General features: G+C 36.0%; 4 protein-coding genes across 4 annotated transcripts; all 4 read left to right on the top strand.

The window, feature by feature from the left end:
* The first annotated feature begins 25 nt into the window (after nt 1-25).
* LOC132925455 (uncharacterized) lies at nt 26-707 on the top strand. Its single transcript, XM_060989852.1, has 2 exons — nt 26-529; nt 577-707. Exons 1-2 carry the CDS (start codon nt 43-45, stop codon nt 705-707), a joined length of 618 nt encoding a protein of 205 aa, XP_060845835.1. The 5' UTR covers nt 26-42.
* On the top strand, nt 567-1,139 carry LOC132927870 (uncharacterized). Its single transcript, XM_060992450.1, has one exon. The coding sequence runs from the start codon at nt 724-726 to the stop codon at nt 1,075-1,077; it is 354 nt and encodes a 117-aa protein (XP_060848433.1). The 5' UTR covers nt 567-723; the 3' UTR covers nt 1,078-1,139.
* A 2,423-nt stretch (nt 1,140-3,562) lies between these two features.
* On the top strand, nt 3,563-4,600 carry LOC132925454 (ATP-dependent DNA helicase PIF1-like). Its single transcript, XM_060989851.1, has one exon. It carries the CDS (start codon nt 3,605-3,607, stop codon nt 4,598-4,600), a length of 996 nt encoding a protein of 331 aa, XP_060845834.1. The 5' UTR covers nt 3,563-3,604.
* A 7,220-nt stretch (nt 4,601-11,820) lies between these two features.
* Nucleotides 11,821-22,186, top strand: LOC132925453 (uncharacterized). The gene is made up of 3 exons (XM_060989850.1): nt 11,821-12,097; nt 12,177-12,751; nt 22,078-22,186. Exons 1-3 carry the CDS (start codon nt 11,858-11,860, stop codon nt 22,184-22,186), a joined length of 924 nt encoding a protein of 307 aa, XP_060845833.1. The 5' UTR covers nt 11,821-11,857.
* Nucleotides 22,187-24,746: the final 2,560 nt, after the last annotated feature.

Raw genomic sequence — 24,746 nt, 5'->3', positions numbered from 1 at the left:
GTTCGCAGTCGGAACACTATCCGGGAGTTTGTGTGTTATCGTATGGCAATTCGATATACAGGAAACAACGATACTGATCACGGAGGCATAAGTTTAATACACGGTGGTGGTTTTTTATTGCAGCAGTACGTGTGCGACCAGTATGTTCGGATGGAATCGAACAATCTCAACTACGCCCGTAGAAATCAGCAAGCGCTCCTCGCTGACGCTTATCAAGGGCTGGTGGACCACGTCAACCAACAGCATCACTTGGACGAGGCCAACCCGATGGCTGTCGGCCGTAGAGTCATTCTACCGTCGACGTTCGTCGGGAGTCCACGTTACATGAAAGGATGTTATCACGACGCGATGACTATTGTGCGTAAGTACGGTAAACCTGATCTGTTTATAACTTTTACGTGCAATCCTAGGTGGCCAGAAATCACACAGAACGTCGGAAGATGGTCTGCTCCAAACGACAGACCCGATCTCATAGCCCGGGTGTTCCACGCCAAACTCAAGGCCCTCATGCGGGACATAATAGTAAATCGTGTGTTTGGTGATGTAGACGCTTATGTATACACTGTTGAGTTTCAGAAACGTGGACTGCCGCACGCGCACATATTGGTCATCCTCGGCGAGGACAGCAAGTTGCATACCGCCGAGGATGTGGACAATGTTGTGTGCGCTTCCTTGCCGGACCCGGCAACCGACAGGCGCCTGTTTGACTGTGTGACATTACACATGATTCACGGGCCGTGTGGGCAACTAAACCCTAACAGCCCGTGCATGGTGGACAACAGTTGTTCAAAGAAGTATCCAAAAGAATACAGCGAAGAAACCGTCTACGCCTCAAACAACGGGTACCCGACGTACCGCCGACCGAACAATGGATCTGTGGCCTTGGTCAGACGACGAGAGGTGGGCAATGAATTTGTGGTCCCCCACAATCCGTACCTACTGGCCAAATACGATGCACACATCAACGTTGAGGTGTGCTCTACGATTAAGAGTGTCATGTATTTGTATAAATATGTGTACAAAGGCCATGATGCGGCTACTATGGAAGTTTGGGACGGCGATGAGATATTAAAGTAAGCAGATTCAAATTAATTATTTTCATATACTAAGTCTTTGCTATATATTATACATTAATAACACTCGATGAACCATACACTAAAATGTTTGTCGTAAGAACTGCATTCATTTGGTTAATTGTAATGCTTTTTGACTATGGAAATCATTGTTTACTTACAACACGCTGTAAATACATTATATAATACTCCAGCAGTTTTAATTGTATTTTCAACTATACTTGGCCATGCTTTATCTCATTATCTCAAACTAATTGTTGTTGAAACATAACATAAAAATCATTAAACTCCAATTCACCATCGATCAATGGTTTTCATCAAAGCTTCAGTTCAATTTGATATACAATTGTAGTTATTCGAATGGCTCAGGTATAGTTGATAATTGTTAAATTCAAATTGGTATGGCGTTGCACAAACTAATAAAATGCACTTTTATACACATTTCAAACACATGCATACTTAAAACATTTTTTTATTAACTTAGTATTACTACTGTTTTAATTTATTTCAAACTCATATCTGTGTGATGTTTAATTACTATTACTATATAATATAATACTTGACCATACATTAGTGTACATGTATATATATACATAAACTTCATTCTTTTAGTGTCAAGTATGGTTTTGTCTATATTGTTACTATCCGAAAACAAATTATTAACCCCCAGCTCACAATTGACGATGGTTTTAATTGAGTTAATTATTTTTAATTCATTCGAATGGCGCAGACATAGTTAACAGTTGTCATTTGTTATAGTAATAACCTATAACTGAATTTTAATTGTTTACAACTGTTAATTTTATATTATTATTAAATTAAATTAAATTATTATAAAATAATAATAAAAATAAATAAAATTCACAATATAACAATATATCAATCACATACTTTAAACACTATACCACTATACACTTTTTCATGTTATAATAATATACTTTTTATTAACTATATACTTTTTTTTTTTTTTTTTAATGACTAATTTTATTTTATTCATGTGCTTGGTAGTATCACATGCACAATGATAGCACTAATGATTAATAATGAAAAATAATATATCTAATCTAAGCATAAAACAAATTATTAATTATTTAAACGTTATGCTCGCCAAACCCTTATAGCATTACATCTATTAATAAGATATATTATTTGTTACATATATGCAATTATTATATTAATATATTAATATATTAAATATATATTATGTATGTAATTAACTTAATATCAATTGATGTATCGCATTATGACTGTGCAGCTTTGTTACTATTATTGTTTATTATATGTTATTTTTTTTCAGTTTCATCAATTCACGATACGTAAGTCCGCCAGAAGGGATCTGGCGGTTGTTTTCGTATGAAATGCACAAGAGAAGTCACACGATCGTTAGACTTCCAGTGCACTTGGAAGACCGACAGACCGTCTACTTTGCTCCTGGACAAGCCCAACAGCGAGTACAGAACGATGACCAACGTCGTACAAAATTGACAGAGTTCTTCACGCTCAACACAAACGACGTGGAGGCAAGGCAGTACCTCTATCACGAGATACCGGTGCACTACACGTGGCATCAGGCACAGAGAAGGTGGGTGCGGCGACAAAGACGGATGACCAACGAAACGTTGGCTCGGATGTACGTCGTCAACCCACTCGACCGTGACCGGTTCCACCTGCGACTGTTACTTTTGCACCGGAGAGGCTCGCAGTCTTTCCGGGACATGAGGACAGTCGACGGGGTGGTGCACGAGAGCTACGGGGCTGCCGCCATAGCGTTGGGACTCTTGGAGTCCAACCGCGCATGGCTGGTATGCATGGAAGAGTCTGCGGCGTTAGACACTCCCCGACAGCTCCGGTATCTCTTCGTGACGATATTGGTGATGTGCCATCCAGCGGAACCGCTGGCCTTGTTCCAAGCCAACGAGGCCAGCATGATGGAAGACTTCAATCGGCGTTTCCAAGACTTGGACCGTGCCAGAGCGACAAGTCTTGACGCCATTGGAGACCTACTTCGTGCACACGGAAAAACGCTCGGCGACTACGGGTTGCCAAACCCGGACGTCGGTTTATTGGAACCCGAACAGGACGACCAACTGTTCGTGGCAATAGACGTGGCGTTGCGGTGGGCGCAACAAGTGGTGGACATGAACGACGAACAGCGTACGGTGTACGATCGGGTGATGGCGGCCGTCGACGACAACCGGGACGTCCAAAAGGTGTTCTACGTCGACGGACCCGGTGGCACTGGAAAGACGACGCTCTACGGATGCCTCATTTGGGCGCTTCGCAACCGAGGGCTGTCGGTGTTGTGCGTGGCGTACACTGGGATCGCGGCGTCGCTCATGGACGGTGGTATGACTGTGCACTCGACGTTCGGGCTGCCGTTCGGTACCCTTTCGGACGAGGACACGTCTACCATCACCATGCAGTCCGAACGCGCTCAGAGGATACGTGACGCGGCACTGATCGTCTGGGACGAAGCGCCCACGTCACCGGGACCGCAACTCACGGTGGTCGATCGCTTGCTCAAGGACGTCATGAGCTCGGAATCGCCGTTCGGCGGTAAACCGGTCCTGTTCGCGGGCGACTTCAGGCAGATACTGCCCGTAGTCCGCAGGGGAAACAGGAGTGCCGTCGTCATGTCGTCTATCAAACACAACTCCCTGTGGCAAAACTCGGAGAAGTTTGAACTGACGCGAAACATGCGCGCCGGCAACGACGCGGTCTTCGCGGATTGGTTGCTCCGGCTCGGCAGCGGCCAACTGCCGACGGTCGACGGTGTCCCGGACACCGTCGAAATCCCTCGGGAAATGGTATGTGACGTTGCTGATTTAATTGATTTTGTTTACCCGCAGCACATGTCGTTGGCTAACGTCGACGATTTCGCTCGGAAAATCATTCTGTGTCCTAGGAACGAGGAATGCAGGCAAATCAATCGCAAGGTGCTCCAACGCATCGAGGGCGCTGAAAGAACGTACACGGGCGTAGACTCTGTGGTGATGGACGATCCCGACGAGGTAGCAAATTACCCCACCGAGTTCCTAAACTCACTAGAACTTAACGGCCTGCCGCCGTTCAGATTGACACTCAGGGTAGGTGCTGTAGTCATGTTGCTAAGAAATCTCGATCCTAAGCGAACACTGTGTAACGGTACAAGGTTAGTGGTCACCGAGCTCCGGCGACACAACTTTAAGGCTAGAGTGTTGTCTGGTAATGTTGATGCACAGGAGGACGTCGTTATACCAGCGATACCCAAGACTTCGGGTAGTGGAGACGACGTGCCTTTCGAAATGAGGCGGGTTCAATTCCCAGTAAGGTTATCGTTTGCTATGACAATCAACAAGTCGCAAGGACAGACGTTTGACCGAGTTGGATTGCTTCTGTCGGTGCCCGTGTTCACATACGGGCAACTGTATGTTGCATTTTCGAGAGTGAGGAACGCTCAATCTGTCAGAGTCGGCATGTACGATGATGGCAATGGGCGGTTTGTCACAAAGAACGTTGTGTACAGGGAAGTACTACCAACGGGGTAACTGGTATTTAGGCAACGGTGAAATTGTTCACAACAAAAATGATATCAGATTTACTATTCCTAATTGCCATTCGCTATTACCATTGTTTAATTTCAATAAAAAATTCTGATATATTTTGTTTTTTGAGACTTTATAACCGGAGACTACAAAATTGTTTATATATATACAACATTGTTGTTGTATACCGATCATGGGTCTTATGGTCCACCGGGCGTTGGCCACATCATGGGTCTTAAGATCCACCGGGCGTTGGCCACTTGAAGTACCTAATCCTTAGGGATCCGTACATTTTTAGGTACTTCATGGACAGTTGGGTTATTTCTACAGTCGTGTAGCTGCTCCCGACTGTTCACTGAGGAGAGATAGTTCGACAACCTCCACGTGGTTCTCTCTGGATGCGAATCTGCTTCAAAGCGGATTCGTAACTAATAGTCGAACACATTACTTAACATTTTTAAAGTGTATACCTATTTTTGTTTTTTTTTTTTATCATGTACCTGTAAGATATCTGTAATTTTGTAATTGTCAATTTGTTTGTAACACATACCATTCAATTAAATATGTGCAATACCAATTCAACTATTGTAATTAATAGTGTATATATTTTTTTTAGTATATATATATTTAACATAATATCTGTCATCTAATCACCATGAAATTGTTTGTACTTTGTTTTTGTTTTTATATATACACCATGTATTGATTTATCTGTACAACAATACAAGGTGTTATTGCTTTCAATTTATTCATAATGTACAAGTATATATCATAACAATATGTCTTATTTTTATTAGACTACCTATTGTATGCAAAGCTTTTACTTATTATAATGTATAACAATTTTTTTTATCACAATAATTGTACATTGACGTTGTTCTGTTGGACTTAAACGTTACAAACATAATATGTATGTTATAAGTATATTATACATGTAAAACTCATACTCTCCTCATCTGTACACAAATTGTTGTTACACCAATTATGTAATATAATAAACATAAAATAATTAAATTAATTATATTTCTAATGTTTTATAAAATATATATACCTAATAAAATACATGCAATTTTATGTAATATTTAATTTTTTTAACACAATACATTGCAAATTTAATCACGTGTATTATATTTAATAATAATATATTATAATATTAATAAGTGTATTGGCTGATGTTAGTATTTAATATTAAATTTTTAAATACACATTAGGTATATGTTGTAATGGTCACGATCAGATTGCCTACATAGGTGGCTTTATTATACATAAACTGATTTACACCAGTGATGACTGATAACTAGACATTAAAAAGTCAACATCATCATAACTTAAAAAACTTTTACTTTGCACGATTATTTTTTTTATTTTTAAAACACAAATACGATAAATGTGTGGTTATCCATTTGTAAAGTTTGTATTATTGTGAATTACTCATCAATTAATACCATTGTCGTAGCGTTGTACACTCAATATTCAATACATATAATTTTCACCCGTGCGTCGATAAACCTAGCTGGTTTGGTTTTCCTTAAAGCTTTTTGAAAGTTGAGTTCATACAACATTTTGATTTCACTTATTGCGCCGACGGGGTCCGCGATCCGACGCAGTCGGATTGCCTACCTGGTAGGCATAGTAGTTGCATATAAATTTATTTTCACGAGTGATTACTGATTATTCAACGCTCAAAAGACGACATTCGACTATAACATTTTTTCCTGCTTTCGACGCCAGGAGGTCAGACAATCCGCCGTAGGCGGATTCCGCAGCCGGTTATCGATTTACACCGGTAGAGGGCTGATAGCTAGACACTCAAAAGTCTACGTCTCAATCTCGACTTTCAAAAACTTTTCACATTCGAAAGAATACCGCCAAACAATCGACAACTTATCATCATCCCGATAGAAGACTCGCAGTATTACTAATCAGTGGTACCAACACCGCGGACTTATTACCGCCAAATCTTTCTTTTTTTGAAAACTTTCCGCTTTCAAGCTCTTCCATCCGTCCTAGGGTATTCACTTACAGCGAGTTTCACTCAAAGCGAGGCACACTCACAGCGAGGCACACTCACAGCGATGCACACTCACAGCGAGGCACACTCACACCGAGGCACACTCACACCGAGGCACACTTACACCGAGGCACACTCACACCGAGGCACACGGGCAGCTATCTTCTTATATTATAAAACGCGTGACGTTTCGCCCGAAACCCACTTGAGCGCGCTTGCTGTACTCCCCGCAGTTCCTAAAACGGAAAAAAGAATGCACTCCGGTCGCCGTTATCGCGTCCGGTAGGTTATCAAAAATATGTTGGACAACTATACTATTACTATTATTATTATTATATATTTCACTTTTATACGGATTTTATTATAGCGATATCGATTACATTCAAAAGAAAATTAACGAGAATGTGTGTGTGTGTGTGTGTATGTGTAATGAAATACGAATTAAACGAGTAAAACGACGTATAACGCGAATTCGGTGACGGTTCGGAAACGGTTTAAGTGCTCGAGATTTGACATCGGTTTTCAACTCAAACTGTAGTCGATAGGATTAGGCGTTAGGATAGGATAGGAATTAGGCAGGTGTACCGAGATCGAATCCCGCCCCGGCGACGTTCCCGGCGGCGCTTTAATTAACACTGCGAGTCATTTTTTGCATTTTTTTTCACTTTTTTTTCCAATGTTATATTATTTATTATTATTTTATTAAAAATTATATATTATAATTGTTCTTTTACAATATAAGTATGTCACTTTAATTTCAATTTGTAAATGTTATTATTCTTTTATATTATATATATATATATATATATATAGGTTTTGCTAACCAAAACAGAACTTGACCTGAGTGTATTTTGGGAATAATAAAATATTGTAATTATATTATTTGTTTTAAGATTTAAAATAATTCAACGGATACGGTTGTATACATGGATACATATAATTTTTATAGTTGTTATTACATGAGTATATTACAATACACTGTTGTGAGAATACACACACCATTGTTTTTATAATAAAAAATATTACATTATTATACTGTGTATGCATATACATTTTTTTATTTTGTTGGTAGCTAAACCTTTACACATAATATTATGATTAAATTTAAATATACTGAAAACTATTTGCCATGATGATTTGATTTGAAATATTATGATGTTTACAATATTATTATTTTTTCATAATATAAGTATGTTACTTTAATTTTTTTGTATTAAGCATTTCAGGAGATAAATTCAAGTATTGTATGTTTCACACATAATATATTTCAATATATATAATTATTTCAGATTGCAGACAAACACATTAAATAATATACAATTTGCTTCCCATTACATTCAGGTATTTTTTATATAAGAAGATGCACTACATCATTGTCAATAAGCAAAGGAGATCCTTGCATAACATTTTAAATTTTAAATTATATATATAGACACAGAAACTTATGCATTTTACTTACTGTTCAATGTAAGTTACTATTACATAGACAGACACACGAGTACATTGCAATGCACAAACATAAGAATAATTAGAAATCATTTCGTTTTAATATTAATGTACATATATAATGTTTTGTTGTTGGTAGCTAGACATTGACCTTATTAAATGTTCGATGGCACAAATGTACTTACAACCATATACTTCAGCAGTAGTATCACAATCTAATTAAATTTAAGCAATTTGAATGCATTACATACATTTGATAGACACAGTAGGTAACATATGCATTTTACTTACACAGTACAAGTGCAATGATGAATTTGTACGAATGGTGTACTTATACTTAAAAATATCATATTGATAAGATTGTCCTAATTTCATAACCTTTGTCACTGTCATTGGCTTGCAAAACACATAATGTCAATTAAATAATACCTATTATAATATATTATTTTTGTTTTTTTAAAACATTTTATTATATTAAATTATATTAAATGTTAAATAAAAGGCACTTGAAGAGTTATGTACATTAGCCAGATTACACGTTTCCAAGTCACTTAAATTAAGATTACATTTGTTTTACTTACCTATTTTCATGCAATACAGTTATTGCAATATACCCTTAACTCAAAGCTAAGAGTTATAACGCTGTCATACCGTTTGTTTATCATACATACATAACAATAGTATTATACTATTACCAAAAGATAAATAATAAAACACTGCTAATAATAAATTAATTTCTTTAAACATACATGTTTAGTATATTAACCTTTAACTTACATTTATATTGAACTTATGGTTACTAATAAAACATTATTTAAGTATTACACCACAAGTTATAATGTTATAATATATATATATATAATATATAGGTATACACATTAGGATAGGACCCTTAAAGAAAAACACATATAAATCAATTTTTCAACATTTATTGAACATTCTGAAAAAATAGACATAATAATAACAAATTATAAATTACAACAATGTATTTAAATTACAAATAATGTATAAATAATTTCTTATATATTACTTACGTCCACATGCATGGAGGCCAAATGGCCCGCCACCGTCGACAAGGAGCTCGAGCCCCGCTGCCGGCGCGGGGCCGAGTCCTGTCGCCGATCGCGGGACGGTGTCGCATCGTGTCGCCGATCGCGGGACGGTGCCGCATCGTGTCGCCGCCGATCGCGGGGCGGTGCCGACTTCCACCACCTGTCACGTGGTGGTGCCGACTTCCGCCGCCGCTCCCCTGGTGGTGCCGACGCCGCCGGTTTGTCTCGCCTAGGTGGTGCCGTTGGCGAGTGGTGGTCCCGCCGACGCCGCCGCTCCCGGGGTGGTGACCGACCGGCCGGATTTTTGGGCTTCTTGCCTAGATAATAAAAAACAATTATTTCGAGTTCAGACGTATTGCATACGTGTACAATTTGTATATATAAAAGATACGTACAGTCGCGAGCCATATGGCCGTATTTTCGACAGTTGTAACATCCTGAAAAAGAAAGGAGTATAACATTAAAATATTTATTATTATACATGTTAATATTCATGCATACTTTTTGCAGAGCCGCCGACAGCGCTCGGCTGCTTGCTCCGGGTGACGGGAGTATTCACCGTCACCCGGCAATTGTGTAAGGTGAACATGGACGGCATGTCCATAATAATATATATAATAAGTTCTATAAAAAAATAAATACATTTTAATTTTAATTACTTATAACAATTAAAAAAAACCTAAAACAAAACACATAAAAATACTGTAAAAGAACGTGTACTCACTTCAGTGGACTGATGTAAATAAATGGAGTCCAAACGACAATTTTGTTCTAGCCCACGGATTGAATATTACGTAATTATGATTGGTACCAATAACGCAGGTCTGTCCATCGTTCTATCCATCGGCGATGATTGACAAATAGCTTTAATAATAATTAATATTATTAAATTATATGTGCGGTTATACTGGTGCCATGGGCGGCGGAGTGGAGAGCGAAAAGCGTCGCGGACCTGGGTCCGGTACCGGTTCTCCTACTTCAGTCAGCTTTTGACTTTTCTACGACCAGCGTTTGTGCAATACGTTTGTCATTACGTACACATTTACGTACACTTAAATTTGCACACTTTTTTCTCAACTTTTTTTTTTTACTTCGTTGGACGTTTTATACACCGGTGAGTACATTTTTTATTATTTAAAAGCGTCTATCCCGCGTATAGGTATATTCGTCACAGTCGGCCAATTATTCATTTACCCGAGCGTGCGTGTTCTCCTAAAGTCCACACATGGTATCTCGAGAACTTCGCGTTTTTTTTTTAATATTTGCAATTTAATGCGTTCTATTATTTCCACGTTCTTTCCTGGGATCGTCGTTCGGTGTGATCAACATATATTCCCATTACATACGTTGTGCGTTACCCCGCATTTTTTTCACTCGCTCATTTTTTTTTGTATTATGTTATTACGGACATCCTATTTTCTTATGCGTTTGGTTTGTACCGTTTCGTAAACATTATTATTTACCATGTACATTATTAATATACACAGTTTTTCTAAAAATAACACAAAACTCTTGGAATTCCCGTGTTGCTGCATTATCACCACTGATAACATACTGATAACGACATTGGTAACGATATTATAATGATGTCGAGTGTTTATACGTATATACTATACTATTTATTTTACTTATTATTAATAGTATATATACTAAAGATGTTAATTATAATTAATAAATACATGTATTACGTTTTCGATATTATGCTATTATACATCTTTAAATTGTCAATTTTTAGGCACATCACCATGGTCAAATTATGTGTGATCTGTGGAAACGTCGATGGTGTCGATGGAGTTTCTGTGCACAGGTAACAATATATTTATTTATTAACAATTCAATGTCATTGTACCATTACTCTAGCCATATATTAACACTATTCATAATTTGATGGTTACATTAGGTTTCCAGTGAATGTCGAACAAAGGCGTCAGTGGGTGTTGTTTGCTGACAACGGTGGTATAAATGCTCGACAGATTTTAGCTAGCTCAAAGATGTGCTCGAGACATTTTGTACTAGGTCGTGATTACTTAGGAGGAGCATTTCCTCGCCGCCTGTTACCTGGAGCGGTGCCGTCTTTGGTAAGTATATCATAATTTTTTTTTTTTGTGATAATATATAATAGGCTGTATTTTGTTAGCTGTTACTGTGATTTATACACATATTTTTTATTATTATTAGGTATTCCAATGACATTGTAATATTGTAATGCATTAGACTATAATAATTGACAATTATTTAATTATTTAGTTAATAATTTTTTTTATTCATTTAACAATGTGTTATTGAAGTACAAGGCACTCATAGTAGTAACACAAATTACATAATTTCATGCATAGTTTTTAATTTAAGTGTTGTAGTAATATTTTTAACATTAAATTGCATTACAGATGAATGCATTAATTTTTATAGTTTGAAATACTATTTTTATAATTTAATTTAATTTAAATTAAACACCTAAGACACTTTACATTTAATACCTACACTCATGTCATAATACTATGCAACTATACCAAAGCATTTTCAATTAAATTTATTACTTCTTAGTACTTATTACCTAGCGGTGTGCATTTTACATGATTGTTATTAAGTAATGTTAATGATATACTTTATTATCATTATATTATATTATATCACATAATATAATGTTGAATATTCAAGCGTATACTATATGCACACATTACAACATTATAGGTAGTTCGACCGGTCATTGAGATTGTGGCACCGGGCGGCGAAGAAGGAGCGGACGTGGCAATGGCTGATGACAACGAGATGGAGATGGAAGTTGTTGAAGTCCAAATGGACGACGACAATGTTGAAGTCGTTGAAGTCCAGATGGATGAGGTTATGATGGACATAGATGAAGAACCATTGCTACAGGAGGAAGTGGTACAAGGTGACATTGAGTTTGTCGATGTACTGCCTGCTGACGCAGAGGCAGTATTTGAATTCAGGGATATATTCGACGTTTTACTACCAGACATCGATGAGGAGGTCAGTAAATATGTCACATTTAAATCAATATTATTGATATTCTTTTTATTTATATACATCTGTGTCATTTAAATTTCAGTTCATGCCGATTCCCCCGAGAATGCCCATGAGAGACCGTCCGGCTGGCATTCATCACGAACTTCCAGAGCGTCATAACATAGGGCAATTGGATGCAATCTGCACGCATTGTGGTGCACGTCACTTCTCATGCGAGCGTACACTCACGAATCATCATTTTACAACATGTTGTAATAATGGTCAAATGGCCGTTACAGGAGAACGTGTGCTGGGTCAACCACCTGAGTTATTAATTCGTTTGTTAGTTGATGATTCGCAGGTAGCTAAACATTTTAGGAAAGAAATCCGCCGGTACAACAACACTCTGGCATTTGCTGCGTTCTCCGCTGACCTTAACCCAGGTCGTGGACCGAGAGTGTTCACCGTTCACGGGCAGGTGTACCGCAGGATTAGCAATGACGTTGTCAGAAATGAGCTGATGCAACCGAGATACTGTGAGTTGTATTTCATTGAATCCGGGGCAGCCAACCAGATCCGCATGGCACAACAGCCACGCCAACGACCACTAATGGAAGACTTGCTTGCAGACTTAGATAATCTGTTACGGCAAAACAATCCATTCGCAGTGGCTTTCGAGTAATAAATTAAATTAAAATATATAAATTTAGCAAAATACACACATCACACTTATTAATAAATAAATTATATTTAAAATTATTAATTCTATTAACTATCAAATACAAATATAACATATAACTTCATAACTCATAACATATCATTGTTTAATAAAGAAAAACAATTATATAAACATGATGTTGAATGCATTATTGTTACCTCAATAGGTGTAGTGCGTTCAGGTATTTCTATATGATACAACAAACAACTTGAGTCATACAGTGAATATTTTATTGAATACTTAACATTTTTTTTTTTTTTTTTTTTTTTATTTAAATTAAGCCTCGGCAACAATGGCCATTAGCAACAATGAGTTTAACTCTAAATTATTAACATATTATATAATTTACATATTAAAGACTATTTATAAGGTTTGACTTAGTAATAAATGTTATTATGGGTCTTATGTTGTCTGGGTGGAGGGCTTCTGATAAGATGTTTGAAATGCCAGCTTCCCGTCTATCCGTTTCGTATGAAAGACATTCAGTTAAGATGTGTTTGATTGAGAGTGGAGTACCGCAGGTGTCGCATATGGGTGGGTCTTCTTTCTTCATCAGATACTGGTGTGTTAGTGATGTATGACCTATACGGATTCTGTTAACTGAGGTTTCCATTTTCCTTGTAAAATCTGGTGGAGAAGGCCATGTGTGTATGGTATTTTTAATTTCGTTTAATTTGGATGTACCTTGTTTCCATGCCCGAAGCCATATATTGTTGGTTATTATACTAGTTATGGATTTGGCGTCGTGTAGGGTGAAATGATTAAGTCTAATGGCATCTGTTGATGTAGTTGCTTGGCGTGCTTTTTGGTCAGCTCTTTCATTTCCCTGAATTTGATTGTGACTGGGTATCCATAATAAGGTAATTGAGTAGCCGGTGTGTGTAAGGTTATATATCTGGTTCTGGATTTTCCTGGAGATCTCATTTGGATTGTAGACATTTTCAATACTCCTCAGGGTACTAAGTGAGTCACTGAGGATTACAGCTTTGTGTATGTGGTTAGTTTTAATGAGGTCTAAGGCAAATGAGATTGCAATTGCTTCGGCTGTGTATATTGAGCAAAAGTTGGGGAGTCTCAGCATGGATACGTGGTCCTGGACTACTACAGCTGCTCCAACACCGTTTTCCATTTTGGAACCGTCCGTGTAAATTTCGGTAAAATCGTGGAACCCGGAGATGATTGAACGTAGGTGTTGTTTGTAAATTATGGGGGCGGTGTCGTTCTTTGAATATTTACTTAGTTCTCTGTTGATTGGGATATTTAATAGCCAAGGGGGTGTCTGTATGGTTTCGTTCTTGATAACGTCCCGGTGGGAGAATGGTATGTCTTTAAGGGTGTCATTGATTTGATTCATTACCTTGAGGTTATTTTGAGTGCGTCTGGTTGCTAGTAATATGGAGCTATGAACTCTCCTGATGTCGAGTGGTGCTACTCCAGCTGTATTGAGCAGGCTGGGAATCGGGCTGGAGCGGTAGGCTCCGGTAACGAGTCTTAACCCTGCGTTGTGTATGGTATCAATCATTTTGAGTGCTGTTGCCTTAGCTTTTATGAACAAGAATGAGTTATATTCGAGTTTGGATAGGATGATTGCTTTATAAATTTGTAAAAGACTAGAGGAATGACTTCCCCATGACCTGTGGGCGAGGCATTTTAGCTTATTCATTCTTAGAAGGGAGTCCTTTCGGATGGTCTTGAGATGTGGTATCCACGTGTTTCTTGAATCAAAGAGTATGCCTAATATTTTGATGGAGTTTTTTATTGGTAGGGGAATGTTGTTCATATATATGGTGGTGTTATCAATATTTCTTTTGTTAGTGAAGAAGGTACATTGTGATTTTTCGACTGAAAAGGAGAAACCCGAGACAAGAGACCACTCTTGTAGTGCAGTTATTGCATTCTGCAGGTAATTTATAGTTCTGTTTGTATTGATGCCTCTGCAGAATATATTGATGTCGTCGGCAAATAGAGTGCACATAACCGGAGGTTGTATAACTAGTGGTATGTCATTAATCGCTAATAAGAATAGCGATACCGAAAGTGTGGATCCTTGTGTTACGCCGTTCTTTTGAGAGTATAGTTTTGACAGTTTTCCGTTGCACTTCACCTGGAAAGTTCTGTCGGTAAGGAAATTCTGTATAAAGTTGAATAAGTTACCTTTACAGATAATGTTTGACAATATTTTTACAATACGGGGGCGCCAGGTGGTATCATACGCTTTTGATATGTCAAGAGCTATGAGGCCCATCATTTGTTTAGCTTCGAGTGTTGAATGTATTTCTTCTTGAATGTCATGTAATGAATTTGTGGTACTTCTATGTCTTCGGAAACCGTTCTGGCGAGGATCCAAGAAATTGTTTTTTTCAAGAAACCATCTAAGTCTATAATCTATAATTTTTTCCAATATTTTTGCCAAGGTATTCAAGAGTAATATTGGTCTGTATGATTTAGTATCAAATTTGTTTTTTCCCGGTTTAAGAATTGGAATGATTATAGAGTGCTTCCAATTTTGAGGTATATGTCCGGAAGACCATATTTTGTTGTATACTTGAATAATTGAATTTATGGCGGTCATGGGGAGGTTGTGGATAAATTTATAAGGTATCCCGTCAGGTCCTGGGGCAAGACTATTACATTTTGATAAAACTCTGAACATATCAGTTACCATAATTGGGGAGTTGAGTTTTGTCTGTTCATCAAGGTGTGGGTTGATGTTAGAAATAAAATTCTGGTTCCTCGTGTGTACGTTTTTTTCAAGGAAAGTCGTATTGTAGTTTTCATCCGAACTGTTATGATAGAAAAAATCTCCTAGGAGATTGGATATTTCGTTGGGATCGGTGCATAATTTTGTGTCTTTCATGATGTGAATGTTGTGGTGCTTGGAGAAGCCTCGAAGTGACCCAACTCTACGCCATATCAGAGCGGAGTCAGCTTTGGGTCCCAAACAGGACGTGAAGGTTTTCCAAGAGTCAGTCTTGCTTCTTTTGACTAGGTATCGCGTTTTCGCTCTCAGTTGTTTAAGTTTTATGAGATCGGACATGTTTTTTGAGCCTTGGAAAGTTTTGAGTGCTTTGTTTTTTTGTTTGATTGACTCTTTTATTTGGTCATTCCACCAAGGGACTAGATTTCTTTTTAAAGAGTTAGTTGTTTTTCCTATGGCAACTTCTGCAGCTCTGATAATGGACTCTGAGATGAAGGTGATATCGTCCTCTATTGTGCTGGTGTCAGATTGAGGATTTACTTGCATAAAGGAGTCAACTAGGGTATTAAAAAAGACCCAGTCCGGGTTTTTTAACTTCCATCTGTATGAGAGGTGGGGGTGCCAGTGTTTTTGTGGATAGGAGTGTCATTAGAATAGGCAAGTGGTCACTGTCATATATTTCGTGTAGAATTGACCAAGATATTCTTTGAGCTAGCGATACACTTGAGAAGGATAGGTCGATATTGGAAAAGTGGCCGTTTGACGGATTAAGTCTGGTAGGTTCGCCGTTGTTGAGTAGTGTAATCGAGTCGTCATCTAGGATTTTTTCAATCGATTTGCCTCGAGCGTCTGTTCTGTCTGATCCCCAATATTCGCTATGGCTATTGAAGTCGCCTAGTAGAATAAATGGTTTGGGAAGTTGTTTGATAATGTTGTCTATATCATATGTGTTAAAAGATGTTTGGTTTGGGACGTATATGTTACATATAGAAATTTTTGATTCTAGAGTTATCTGGACTGCGATGACTTCTAGATTGGAAACGATAGGAATCTGTTCACAGGGATAGTCAATGTGTATTAGAGAGGCGACGCCGCCGCTAGCCCTAATACAGTTTTGTCGGTTGGTGTAGAATATATTGTAGTTTTTTATATTGGGTATGAGATTGTTTTTAAGATTTGTTTCTTGAAGGCTAATACACATGGGTGAATATTTTTGTATTATTAATTGTAGATCCGGCCGTTTTTTGGTGAGGCTATTTATATTCCATTGTATTATATTCAGGTTCTTCATAGTAGGTTACTTTATTTAAAATGCAATGTATACAATGAATGGGAATTATTATTGTTGTGTTGTAGTGAGTTAGTTGAAGTCGGAAAGGGGGGTCAATTCGAGCAGTAAATTGGCTAGACTCGAGAGTCTGTTCTTGATGCAGATGCTTTTGATTTTGGGGCGGACTGTCTCCAAGATCTCGATCATTTCTATGGATGATATATTGAATGGTGTTAAAACGCCGGAGGGATCTTGTCCAGTGAGTGTGTTTTCAATAATATGTTTTAGTTGGTTAAAGTCAATTTTTAGGTTTGGTATATTCTCAAAAGCAGTTTTTGCTGGTAATAATGCTTCATCCAGTTTGAGTATAATTTGTTCAATTGAGTTTGAGCGCCTTGGTTTTTTTTTGCTGAGGTTGAGGGATTTTGACAGATTCTTTTAATTTGGTTGCGAGTGAATCGGTGTTTTTCCGTATATTTGTAGTTTCTGTTGGTGGTGGTGTGGGGTTATTTGGTGTTGGGATAGGGGTGTTCTCATGGGAGCTACTATTCGAGGTTGATGGTGCGGGTCTTTTTTCTTGAGTGGTAGCTTTTTGTGTGGAGCGGGTGATGGTATTCGTTTCCTTGATAATATTTTCGACGCTTGTCTCTGTGTGTGTGCTGTCGCCAACGGTATCTTGTATTATCTGTTCATTGTGGTCCGTGTCGTTTCTAACTTGGTTGTCGTTTGTGTTATTGAAGTGTTCTGATTCGGCTTTATTTTCTATTATATTTTTGCAGTGGTTAGAAGTGTGTCCTGTTTGTTTGCACAGATAACAAGTCACTGTGTCGTCAGCGAAGAATATGCGATATTCAGTTTGGTCATATTGTATCAGAATGGAACCAGGAATTTTATTACTATGTTCAGGGTGTATATACATTTGACGCCTGAAGCTTCCTATATGACCGAACTCGTCATTAGAGAATCCGGCCTTCATAAATGTAATCGGTGACACCATTGTAATTGAGAGGTTATTAATTGCCTTTGCGATTATGTCGTGTGGTATAACCGGTTGTACGTTAGATATGGTTATGCGTTTGGCTGGGTTAATGAGACGGCGATAAGATATTTCCGTGTTGTTTATTATGATATATGGTTGTTTTGAAATGATTTGTTCAACTATATTTTTGCTTGCAAAGTATATGCAGAACCTATTGTTTGAAATGCGTGATGCGAATTTTATATTATTTGGGTGTGTTAGTTGGCTGAATGCTTTAATATATTCAATTTGTGGCACATCTTGAATTGTATTGAAGATTATTGCTTGATCTCTTTTTGGAAAATGTGTGTTTGCTGTGGTTTCTGCAAAGGTTTTATGTGTATTTGGTTGTTGTGTGTGTGATGCAGTGGGGGGTGGGTTGACAGTGGAGTCGACCATCGTGAGGAACGACGATCCGGAGCTAGGTGAATTGGGTCCGCGATAATTTGGGTCCGTTTTGAAAGCGGTAAGTTGAGTCCCGGGTATGAAAAGGTAATAGGTAAGTTGGGTCCCGGCTATAAATCATTGCGCCAATGATGTCTAAAATATTAAAAACTTAAAACTTTAATATTTCATATTTATATAATATACTTTTGAATAATTCTGTTACAATACTACGTCATATTTCATACAGGGGTACACCGCCTGGACATCAATTAATTCTACTTTGATGTTTATGTGTGTATAGACAGGTATTCTTATCGCGGATTTTATTACACTGGCCGTAGCCACTTTTATCCAAAAATGAGATACCGAAATGTCGTATCTTTGATTAAATCTAATTAAGATATATATACGAGTATACGAAATACGAGCGTATACAAGTGTTAGTATTATTCGTCTATCTTTTTTTGTATTAGTTAGTAGTTATCATCGATTTTTATGATGATTACATACAGATATACGTACGATATCTGGGATATTTCATTATATATTTAGTAGCCTGCTGAACGTCAACTTGTGACTATATCGTGTCTTACAGCTATACAGTTACACAATTTTACAGTTATTGTTTTTTTTATACATTTTAAAAATGGAAATAATGGCTAGCGAAAAAAACAAAACTGTTATTATAAAATATGGTCATAAGTTTAGGTTTCACAAAATGTTGAAAAATGAAGTACAGAGATGGACCTGCTGTAAAAGTACATGTAAGTGTTTTTTTAAAACTTATAATGGTGTTGATACTGAGATTTTTAATGATCACAATCACAATAAACCTAGCGAACAAGACATCAACCGGCAAAAATTAAATAATAATCTCAAGAGAAAAGCGGTAGAAGAGATATCGGTGTTGCCATCGAAACTTATTTGCAGAGAGTTAAAAAACTGTGATATAAATAGTTTATCTTTAAATGATACTTCTTTAATAAAAAGAAATATAAGAAATGCACGTTTATCTGTTCATCCCAACATACCAAAAAACATAACAGAAACGCATACTGCTATGAATGAAATGACATTAGTTACTAATAAAAATGAATCATTTTTATTAGTTAATGATTTCAATAATGGTATAATTGGGTTTTCAACAAAAAGTAATTTAGAAGTGTTATGCGAAATTAGTACAATACTTGTCGATGGCACTTTTAGAAGTTGTCCAAAATATTTTTACCAATTTTTTACCATTCACGGCCTTGTTGGCGAATCATATATTCCACTAGTATTTTTTTTATTACCTAATAAAGAAACAGAAACATACGTACGTTTATTTGAACATACTGTAAATAGTTGTGCACAATATCAATTAATATTTTCTCCTGATGTAGTATTTATAGACTTTGAGATTGCTATACATACGGCTGCAAAGCTTGTTTGGCCTAAAATCAATATAAAAGGATGTCGTTTTCATTTAGGACAAAATTGGTGGAAAAAAATTCAAACTCTTGGTTTAGTAAACACATACAACTCTTTAAACACAGAAAAAAGCGATTTTTTTAAATGTTTTTTTGGTTTGCCATTTTTAAGACCTGAAGAAGTTGGCGAATGTTTTGCACAAGATTTAATGGCAATACAACCAAATGACAAACAAATAAAAACATTTTGCGATTATGTACTAGATAACTACATTTCACCTGATGCTACATTTCCCCCATATATTTGGTCTGAATTTGCAGCCACCACTGTGCGTACAACAAATAGTTGTGAATCCTATCATGCTGTACTAAACCGAAGATTTTATAGTCCCCATCCTAATATTTTCAATTTTGTGGACGAACTATTACAAATACAGTCTGAGACACATATTAAACTACGAAGTACAATACAAAAAAAGAAAATCACGCTCGGTAAAGAAAAATACTTAAGAGAACAAATGATGAAATATACTAATAATATAATAACTCGATTAGAATTTGTTAAATGTTTATCATTTAAGTTTTTACCTAAAGCATAATATGTATTTTATATCATATATTGTAAAATTTGACGTACTATAATATTTAGTGTATTAACATTTTTTCCCGAGACACAATTTTTTAATTATTTATACCATATATTGTAAAATTTTACATACTTTTATTATTTAGCTTATTAACATTTTTAAATTAATCATTTACACTATTATTTATTTAGAACATAATATTATAAAAACCACATATATTTTAATAATTTATATTTTTTTTATCCGGGACTCAACTTACCTACAACCTTTTTTTATCTGGGACTCAACTTACCTACAACCTTTTATTTTCCGGGACCCAATTTACCGAGATAAGGTCATTTGGGACCCAATTTACCAATCCCGGACGATCCGACGAGAGTGATATTACCTACTACGGATGAGGGGGGCCGTAATTATGCAACATACCTAATTGTATAGTTGTATAGTTAATTGTAGTGAAGTTCTGGTTACTGCTATCGAGAGCTAATAAATGCGATAGGCGACAGACGGTAACACACGTGTGTATCGGTCGGCTGTAACACACGTACTGCTTAACATTTTTATTATTCATCCATTACTGTAATTCAAATATTCATTGTTTACATTTTAATCACTACTGCCTCTTATTGAAAACCAATTTTAAATTTTAAGAAGAATATGATTAAACTCCTACAGCTCCTTACAATATTAAATTCACCTTTCCTATTATTATGACACTTTGGTACAGTTAATAGTTAATTCTTTTGATTTTCTTTTATTATCATGTACTGTACTAAATGGCACTTTCACTTTATAGATTTAACCTTATTTTTATTTGATTTTATATTCTTCTAAGTAACATGATTTTAACAATATCAGTACACTTCCGAATTACACAAACACTGTTACATTAAGAGCATTGTATTGTATATATGTAATACATCATGTAGCTTTCATAATAAAACAATATTGTTGTGTGAATTTTGTGTTGCACTTGCCTAACGAAATTAACAATTTTTGTTATCCATAATTATAATATTAATATTCATATCTGTATGTACTCAAATATATACATTTATCAGTCCACAAACATTATGCTTTATGACAGCGTTTTAATTATATTTAAATTTATTATCTATCAAGAAACAACATAAAATATGAATGTATGGGTAAATTAAATAATTTTATTTGCAAAGTGACTGATTTTATTGTCATTATATATTATATTATTATTATTATTACTATTTAATGGTACTTTAGTGTGCTGTGGGTTTACTGTGTGTGTTATTGTTACCATTATAGGTTTAGTACTTCAAGGTATTTATTTATGTAACACCAACCTATTTACTTGAGGCATAGGTACCAGTAACTTTTTTATTGGTAAAACACAAATTTATTTTTATTTTTATATACTGAGACTTTGGACACGATATTAATATTCATAGCTTTAAACTATATTTTAAGAGTATGAATAAACAAATATCTCATGCACACATCTTATACACTATTCCCATAGGTGTGAGTATTGTTGTAACACTCTGTAGGTGTTATGCAAACACTGAACTAACGGGACTTAGAGTTATATTGATTTTACTTAACTTATATTTTACAACATATATACTTTTTACCAAGTTAGATTTTTACTTAATATAATAATTCCAGTAATTCCAGGCTAATTTTTACTTATTATTATTATATTATTATTTATGTTTATACATATATATTGTCACCAATAGAAATACACTTCCAAATAATAACTAATATATATTAAATTGTACTGTAATGTGTTAGACTTGCCTCCACCATGCATACATCATAATAACAATAATACTATCATTCATTATTTACTACATACAAATGTTTTATACCTTTACACTGTACATATTATGTGGTTGTACCGCGTGGCTTTAATAATAAAACAATATTATTTTGTTACAGAAACATGCGACAAGTATGGCAGAGGGAACAAGATGCTGCTGCTGCCAATCCCATGTTGCAACCGAGGAGGTTGTCCCTGTCCGTCCCGGGCGGTCTAGAGACCGTTTGAAACGGTCAGCTTGACCGTTCGGATCGGTCTGCTTCAATCGAACTTCCCCAATTATTGTTTTATTTTGAGGGAAATTCGCTCATCGGTTAAGCGAACGGAATTAAAAATCAAGAGAAGAATCAAAATCCAAATCCAAGCTTTTTTGGAAATTCTTTGGTCGAATGACCGTTCCAGACGGTCTTCAATGCCACGGTCCCTAGACCGTTTGGATCGGTCTGCATCAAGGCAAGCCCAATTTTCGCCAAGTCAGGGAAAGCGAAACGGTAGGGAATGCCACATGGCATTAGGGAATGCCAGGATTTGGTGGAACCAGCAGACCGTTCGGAACGGTCTTCATTATGATTTTTTATTATTATTTACAATGCCCTCACGCCGGACCGTTACGCGCGAGGACTTGGTATATTTTTACGACACCTACGCGCCGGGCCGTTACGCACGGGGAATATAACCACGCTATCTAGCGCAACCACAGCCTCCCGGGCGTGCAGGCCGCCCGCGACGGTCTGTACCGGGGGAAATCGCGGGTTGACGGCCGGTAACGAACTCACGTCGACCGGGTCTTCGGGCTTGACTTCCCCCCGTCCGTGTCCTTCGGTAGACGTAGAAAAATGTCCGCGAAGCCGAAATTCGAAATCCCGTGAAATCGATTTTTTCTGGGGAAACGTACGAATCGGATAGCGGGTCCGGGCGGACGGCCAAGCCCGAAGACCCCGTCGACGTGAATGCGATACCGGCCGTCAACCCGCGATTTCCCCCGGTACAGACCGTCGCGGGCGGCCTGCACGCCCGGGAGGCTGTGGTTGCGCTAGACAGCGGGGTTACGCCTAAATTTCAAATTTACATTTTTTCATGTATAAATTAAAACACCATCAACACAATATTCCCTCCCTACGGCCACACTGCAACGAGTGGTCTCGTATTTCTTATTATCAAATTAATCTGATAACATGATTATCCACGCCGACGTCAAAGTAATGTATCATTAATCTCATTTATATTATGTTAATATTATGTCTTATATTGTTTATTTTATGTCTCAATAATCTCATTTATATTATGTTAATTATATTTTTTTTACATATGCAACTGAAAAACAATTGAAAATACACACTAATGATGTACATTTGCACCTCAAACCTTATAAATGTCAATTGTGCGAACTATCATTTGGTATGTCAATAGCACTCTTCCGACATCGTCAAAAAGTAATACATTAAATGTAATACTACCACAAATACAGTTTTATAAAAAAAGCTTTTTTGTTTCAGGTACACATAATGACCTCAAATGTTGACACCTGACTGATAAGCCAACAACGTATACGTCGTAAACTTTTGTCACTACCCTTGATGTACACAGATAAACAAGTAATTTGAAAATAATATACTTACTAACACATTATACCTAAATGTAATCCTGAGATAATGTGTATGTTTTTTGTACATATATAGAGAAAACTGTACAGTTATTATATAATACAGTTGCAATTGAGTTACAAGAAGATAGTATATTTTTATTAATATTTGTCCGTAGAAATGTGTCTGGTCCCACAATATGTTAACAGATTGCACATTTTTTTTATAAATTCATTATAAATCATATTATTTGTATACATCAATGACAAATATATAATATAAAAAAAATGTTATCAAAAAATTGTATAATGATTTCAACCCAAAGTATACTTAATAAAAAATACATTCATCGTTTCACTCATAATCTAAAATTATAATATAAAAAAATGGGACTTCAACCCAAAGTCTACTTAATAAAAATACATTCATAATAGAAAAAAAAATGTTAATAAAAATATAAATTAAAAATGTTAGTAAAAATATAAATTAAAAATTATATCAGGAATTTATAATCTTATCAACCCATTAAATGCTAATTGGCTGTCTAAAAAATAATCAAATGTGGAGCTGAAATAATTTTTAAGATATATTTTAGTTAAATAATAAATAAATAATATGAATAGTTTACTTACAGTCCATAGAATGACATTTTTGATGGTGGTTGTTTAGTGTGTGTACTATACTGTGTACTCATTGGTAGCACGATTGACTTATTTTTTTTAACAATTTCTATGTTTTTTATGTTGTCATTTATTTTTTCGTGTAGTTCCTTCAGTTTTAAATTATATACATTAAAAATATTATTTAATACACTTTCAATAATATTAATTTTAGTTTTAAGGGAGTTACTGTGTGATATATTTTGTTTTTTTTTATTTTCATATTCTGTTATATTTGCACCAAACATTATCGTATTCATCTAAGAATAGTAATAATTATTATTATTATTATTATTATAAAATATATCATTGTACATATAGTATTTACATGTTAATAGTTAAATAGTTATATTTACTTTATATATGTGGGCATTGATTTGCAATTCTTCCTTTGTTAAACAATAAAATCTATTGATTATGCAATCTTTTCTTAAGGCATAGTTAAAGATGATTGATTTAATCTTTGGGTTAAGAATATTAATTTTATAAACATACGCCGAATGACTATAATAATTATGTTTCATTAATCCATTGTGCTGCTCAATT

The sequence above is a fragment of the Rhopalosiphum padi genome, chromosome 3 (assembly GCF_020882245.1).
Source record: "Rhopalosiphum padi isolate XX-2018 chromosome 3, ASM2088224v1, whole genome shotgun sequence".
Lineage (NCBI taxonomy): Eukaryota > Metazoa > Arthropoda > Insecta > Hemiptera > Aphididae > Rhopalosiphum > Rhopalosiphum padi.
This window is presented reverse-complemented; position numbering and strand designations above follow the sequence as displayed.